Source organism: Solea senegalensis, linkage group LG7, assembly GCF_019176455.1.
Source record: "Solea senegalensis isolate Sse05_10M linkage group LG7, IFAPA_SoseM_1, whole genome shotgun sequence".
Lineage (NCBI taxonomy): Eukaryota > Metazoa > Chordata > Actinopteri > Pleuronectiformes > Soleidae > Solea > Solea senegalensis.
In genome coordinates, this window is record NC_058027.1 from 7,776,204 (window position 1) to 7,782,895 (window position 6,692).

A 6,692-nucleotide genomic window follows, 5' to 3' on the forward strand; every position below is an offset into this window, starting at 1 on the left:
CTGTGAGGAACATCTCCAGCCTCATCATCAATCACCTGCATTTAAGAAGCACAAGCTGGTGGAGCCGTCCAAGAACCTCCAGGAGAACATCTGCCCTCGTCACGATGAGGTGATGAAGATGTTCTGCCGCACTGATCAGCAGTGTATCTGTTATCTCTGCTCTGTGGACCAACATAAAGACCACGACACAGTCACAGCTGCAGCAGAGAGGACGGAGAAGCAGAGAGAGCTGGATCTGAGTAAAGAAAAAGTCCAGCAGAGACTCCAGGACAGAGACAGAGACATGAAGGTGCTTCAACAGGAGAGGAAGACTCTCAGTCTATCTGCTGATAAAGCCGTGAAGGACACAGACGAGGTCTTCACCGAGATGACGCGTCTCCTGCAGAAGAGAAGCTCTGACGTGAAGCAGCAGATCAGATCCAAGCTGGAAACCGAGGTGAGACGAGTCACAGACGCCGAGGAGAAGCTTCAGCAGGAGATCACTGAGCTGAAGAAGAGAGAAGCTGAACTGAAGCAGCTCTCACTCACACACGACCACAACCAGTTTCTCCTCAACTACCGCTCACTGTCAGCACTCAGTCCATCCACACACTCGTCCACCATCCATGTCCGTCCTCTGAGACACTTTGAGGACGTGACAGCGGCTGTGGCAAAGGTCAGAGGTCAACTGCAGGATGTCCTGACCGAGACGTGGACAAACATCTCACTGGCTGTGACTCAAGTCGATGTTTTACTGACAGAACCAGAACTAAAGACCAGAGCTGAATCCTTCAGATATTCACAGGAAATCACACTGGATCCAAACACAGCAAACACACGTCTGTTATTATCTGAGGGAAACAGAAAAGTGACATTAATGTATGAAGATCAGTCTTATCCTCATCACACAGACAGATTCACTGGTTGGTATCAGGTCCTGAGTAAAGAGAGTCTGACTGCACGTTGTTACTGGGAGGTGGAGTGGACGGGAGGAGTTCGTGTAGCAGTGACGTATAAGAACATCAGCAGATCAGGTTCAGATGAATGTGCATTTGGATACAATGATAAATCTTGGGCTTTAGATTGTTACCAAAACAGTTGTCAGTTGGTTCACAACAGTATCTGGACTGACGTCTCGGATGGTTTGTCCTCCAGAGTGGGAGTTTACCTGGACCACAGAGCAGGTCTTCTGTCCTTCTACAGAGTCTCTGACACCATGACTCTTCTCCACAGAGTTCAGACCACATTCACTCAGCCTCTCTATGCTGGAGTTTATCTTTATCCTTCACCTGGAGACACAGCTGAGTTCTGTAAACTTGAATAAACTCGAGTTCTTTCAGAACTCCCATGGTGAGCGGAACCTTTGTTTGAACGTTGTTTTTGTGAACAAACCCCCCCCCCCAAAATTTGGGTTGAACATGGAAGTGTTTGTGCTTTAACTTTGTTAAGTCACAGATCTATAATCACATTGAACATTTGAAAGAACTCATGTTGTTCTGTATCGATGTAGAAGTCAGATTCTTTGATGTTTTGGTCACAGTGATCACGATGGTAATGAACGAGGAGGTGATTCAAACAAACAAACATAATATCCAATGTTAATGATTGTATTATATATCACCAAGTTCTCATTGTCTTAATAAATCCGATGATTATTTTTATTTTATCCATGTTTGAGATTGAGGTGAAACAAAGTGATTGTTTGATTTTTTTTTCCTAAATAAAAAACAAATATCAAAGTTTGTTTCTGTCTTGAACAATAATAACTATAATAAAATAATATTGGTCAATTAATTCATTATCATCACATATTTTAATTATTGTCAAATATTGAGCATTTTTTGTTTTATATCTATCTCCTGTGCCTGTGAAAAAAAACTTTCTGATTTCTTTAGATTATCAGACTAATTTTAACATGAGCGAAGGATAACACAAATAAATACAAAATGCATGTTTTAAATGATAAAAAAACCTCTTCCTGGCCCATGTGAAAAAGTTATTACTCCCCTTTTTTAAATCATGAATGAACCACATTTTTTGGAACGCTGAGTTTAATTTCACCCGGGCCTGATTACTGCCACACCTGCTGGGTATGTTTTAAACCCTTAATCCACAATTGAAAGTTTTGAGCTGTGGTGAACCTTCACAGGGCTGGTCTACCAAGATTACACCAAGAATGCGTCAATGACTTATCCAGGAGGTCACAAAAGAACCCAGAACAACATCTAAAGAACAGCAGGCCTCACTTGACTCACTTTTTGGTCAGTAATCATGACTCAACAATAAGACAAAAATGTCACCCATGACAGAGTTCCAAGGCCAAAACCACTGCTGACCATAAAAGAACAAAGTCTGGTCTCACATTTGCGATAAAACGTCTTGATGATTCCCAAGACTTTTGGGAAATTATTCTGTGGACTAACGAGACAAATGTGGAACGTTTTGGAAGGTGTGTGTCCCGTTACTTCTGGAGCAAAGCTAACATCATAGCAACAGTCAAACATGGTAGTGGTCGTGTGATGGTCTGGGGTTGCTTTGCTGCTTCAGGACCTCGACGACTTGCTGTAATTGATGGAACCACAAATTCTGCTCTCTAACAGAAAATCCTGGTATTTCTCATGTTCCTTCTTTTTGTTGTAGCTGTCACTTGGGATTGTCACATCCATCACTACTGCTCTCTTCTGCTGGTTATTGACTACCACTGTGTCTGATTGGTTGGCCATCACCAGTTTGTCTGTCTGGATCTGGAAGTCCCATATAATCTTAGCCCTGTCATTCTCAATCACCTTTGCAGGTGTCTTCCATCTTGATCCTGGGACCTCCATTTCAAACTTGGTGCAGATGTCCTTGTAAACTATTCCAGCTGCTTGGTTGTGGCGTTCCATGAACGCCTTTCCAGCCAGCATCTTAGACTTTGCTGTGATGTGCTGAGCTGTCTCAGGGGCATCTTTACACAGTCTACACCTTGGGTCCTGCCTGGTGTGGTATACCCTAGCCTCTATCCATCTAGTGCTTAGGTCCTGTTCCTGTGCCGCCATGATGATCAGGGCCTCTGTGCTGTCTTTCAGTCCAGCTTTCTCCAGCCATTGGTATGTTTTACCAATATCAGCCACTTCTTCAATTTGATGATGGAACATGCCATCTAGGGGCTTATCCTTCCATGTTTGCCCCTCTGGCTCCTCCTCTCTGCTGGGTTTCAGCTGCCTTTGGCATTCACTTAGCAGTTCATCATCGGGGGCCATTGCTGATGTATTCTTGGATGTGAGTTGTTTCATCCTGGATAGTGGCTTTGCACTCACTAATCTTCGGCCTTCTTCCTTCTGCTTAGTGTACAATCTCAGTGTGCTGGACTTAGGGTGAAACCCTCCATGAATGAGGAGCTTCCATGTCTTGATATCAGTGGCATCTATTTCTACCTTTGGCCAAGCAATTCTGCCAGCAGGATATCTTATTATTGACAGGGCGTGGGTATTGATGGCTTGGATCTCTTTCCGACCATTCAGGCCTCTTCATGGTTCCCATTTGCTTGTGGGATCCCAAGGTATTTGTAACTGTCCTCAGCATCTCCTTTGTCGCCTTTAAGTAGTACTACACCCTCAGTTCTGATAATCTTCCCTCTCCTTGATATCATTCAGCTGCATTTTAATCAAATCCAAATCACATCCCAATGTCTTTGCTGTAGACCCTGGTGAGATGGATCAGTGAGTCAATGTCACGCTCACTCTTCGCATATAGCTTGAGGTCATCCATGAAGAGGAGGTGGCTGATTGTTGTCTCGCTTAGGAATCGGTATCCGGCAGGGGGGACAGTGCATCTACTTGGTATTTTCCACATTTGATGCTCACTTGTGCAATGGGCTTTGAGTTGGCTTCTAGAGTGGTCTCCCACAGTTCCACTGAGTTCTTGATAAAGATCTTCAGAATGCTGTTGACATTGTACAGCTCCAAGCTTTCCATTATCCATGGATATGGCATTGAATCATAGGCCTTCTTATAGTCAATCCATGCAGTGCACAGGTTGGTGGTCTTACAGCCGTTTGTGAGTGCCCAATCGATATTAATATACATATGTGTATATATATATGTATATCAATATACATATATATATATATACATGTATATATACATATATATGTATGTATATGTATATATTTATATATGTATATATATACATATATGTGTGTGTGTATGTTCATTCATATGACGAATAGATCATGGTACATTTCCACACACACACGGAGGGAGTGTCACTAAGGACAGAGTCCATGTCACAGTGGGAGTGGCTAAGCCTGCTCCTCACTGAACTCACCTTTCCTCAGACAGTGGTGACAGAACGGTGAAATGGCAGGAGTTCAGCTGCACAGAGAAACCTTCTCTTGTTCCATCTGTTTGGATCTTCTGAAGGTTCCGGTGACTCTTACCTGTGGACACAGCTTCTGTATGGACTGTATTAAAGACCACTGGGACTCAGAGGAGCAGAAGAGGATCTACAGCTGCCCTCAGTGTAGAGAGCTCTTCATGCCGAGGTCTGAACTAAAGAAAAACACCATGTTAGCAGATTTAGTGGAGGAGCTGAAGAAGACTGGTCTCCACGCTGCACCTGCCGATCACTGCTATGCTGGAGCTGAAGATGTGGCCTGTGATGTCTGCACTGGCAGGAAACTGAAAGCTCTCAAGTCCTGTTTGGTTTGTTTGGCCTCTTACTGTGAGGAACATCTCCAGCCTCATCATCAATCACCTGCATTTAAGAAACACAAGCTGGTGGAGCCATCCAAGAACCTCCAGGAGAACATCTGCCCTCGTCACGATGAGGTGATGAAGATGTTCTGCCGCACTGATCAACAGTGTATCTGTTATCTCTGCTCTGTGGACCAACATAAAGACCACGACACGGTCACAGCTGCAGCAGAGAGGACGGAGAAGCAGAGAAAGCTGGATCTGAGTCAAGAAGAAGTCCAGCAGAGACTCCAGGACAGAGACAGAGACGTGAAGGTGCTTCAACAGGAGAGGAAGACTCTCAGTCTATCTGCTGATAAAGCCATGAAGGACACAGACGAAAACTTCACTGAGATGATGGGTCTCCTGCAGAAGAGAAGCTCTGATGTGAAGCAGCAGATCAGATCCAAGCTGGAAACTGAGGTGAGACGAGTCACCGACGCCGAGGAGAAGCTTCAGCAGGAGATCACTGAGCTGAAGAAGAGAGAAGCTGAACTGAAGCAGCTCTCACTCACACACGACCACAACCAGTTTCTCCTCAACTACCGCTCACTGTCAGCACTCTGTCCGTCCACACACTCGTCCACCATCAACGTCCGTCCTCTGAGACACTTTGAGGACGTGACAGCGGCTGTGGCAAAGTTCAGAGGTCAACTGCAGGACGTCCTGACCGAGACGTGGACAAACATCTCACTGGCTGTGACTCGAGTTGATGTTTTACTGACAGAACCAGAACTAAAGACCAGAGCTGAATTCTTCAGATATTCACAGGAAATCACACTGGATCCAAACACAGCAAACACACGTCTGTTATTATCTGAGGGAAACAGAAAAGTGACATTAACTTGTGAAGATCAGTCTTGTCCTCGTCACACAGACAGATTCACTGGTTATCTTCAGGTCCTGAGTAAAGAGAGTCTGACTGCACGTTGTTACTGGGAGGTGGAGTGGACGGGAGGAGGTCGTGTAGCAGTGACGTACAAGAACATCAGCAGATCAGGTTCAGATGAATGTGCATTTGGATACAATGATAAATCTTGGGCTTTAGATTTTTACCAAAACTATTTTCAGTTTGGTCACAACAGAATCTGGACTGAAGTCTCAGATGGTTTGTCCTCCAGAGTGGGAGTTTACCTGGACCACAGAGCAGGTCTTCTGTCCTTCTACAGAGTCTCTGACACCATGTCTCTGCTCCACAGAGTCCAGACCACGTTCACTCAGCCTCTCTATGCTGGAGTTTATCTTTATCCTTCACCTGGAGACACAGCTGAGTTCTGTAAACTCAAATAAACTCGAGTTCTTTCAGATTTTTTTTTGTGTGAGGAATAATATTCAGATGAATGAGTCTCACAGAGACACAGCGTTAGAAATGCTGAGCAAGCAAAACCACTTAGTTAGCATGTGTGGGTGACGCACACACGCTAACATGCGACTTATTTATTGTTTGTTTTTTACCATAATTAACACAAAAAATCCAAAGACCGTCATGAGCAACATCGCCCAGCTCCTGATTAAAACATGATTTGAGATGTATAATTATATATATATTTATATTATAAATGTGACCCGCCACGAGTAAAGCAGCAAAAAGTGGGCCCAGCACAAACCGAGTATACAATGAAAATCGATGTTTCTTTTTGTGTGATTTTCGTTTGCAAGGTGAAGTTTCGAAGAACCGACTGCATGTTTCAAATCACAGTATTGTGGAACTTAAAACCATAAACTTTGTATGTGAATTAAGGTTGTACTTCAGCGGTTTGCTTTTAGCTTTGTATTAGCTTTCCCCTTGGGCCGAGGCTTGGAAGTGCAACGCTAATTCTGCACTTTTTAGAGCCACTCGTAGGGGGACGGGACCTCACTCCCTCATGCCAAACAGTGTCCGCCATCTTTGCTAACAGTTACGCTAACAGGACCATGTGTCACTGGTGAACACGGAACAAAGAAAAGAATGAAGATATTTCTCGACTCAGGGAAAACTGAGGTTGGGAAGCACAATTT

General features: G+C 44.2%; 2 protein-coding genes across 2 annotated transcripts in view; both read left to right on the plus strand.

Moving 5' to 3' along the window:
* LOC122772155 (tripartite motif-containing protein 16-like) overlaps window positions 1-1,361 on the plus strand; it is a 1,820-nt gene extending 459 nt beyond the window's left edge. The window contains exon 1 of the mRNA XM_044029886.1: window positions 1-1,361. This exon is cut by the window's left edge and continues 459 nt beyond it. Coding sequence (XP_043885821.1) covers window positions 1-1,303 — 1,303 coding nt within the window. The 3' untranslated portion in view covers window positions 1,304-1,361.
* A 2,939-nt stretch (window positions 1,362-4,300) lies between these two features.
* LOC122772156 (tripartite motif-containing protein 16-like) lies at window positions 4,301-6,464 on the plus strand. The gene is made up of 2 exons (XM_044029887.1): window positions 4,301-5,984; window positions 6,017-6,464. The coding sequence occupies exon 1, from the start codon at window positions 4,320-4,322 to the stop codon at window positions 5,982-5,984; it is 1,665 nt and encodes a 554-aa protein (XP_043885822.1). The 5' UTR covers window positions 4,301-4,319; the 3' UTR covers window positions 6,017-6,464.
* The last annotated feature ends 228 nt before the right edge of the window (window positions 6,465-6,692 follow it).

Bases quoted from the DNA above. Each gene is read 5' to 3' on its own strand.
- LOC122772156 (XM_044029887.1), top strand. From the start codon at position 4,320: ATGGCAGGAGTTCAGCTGCACAGAGAAACCTTCTCTTGTTCCATCTGT.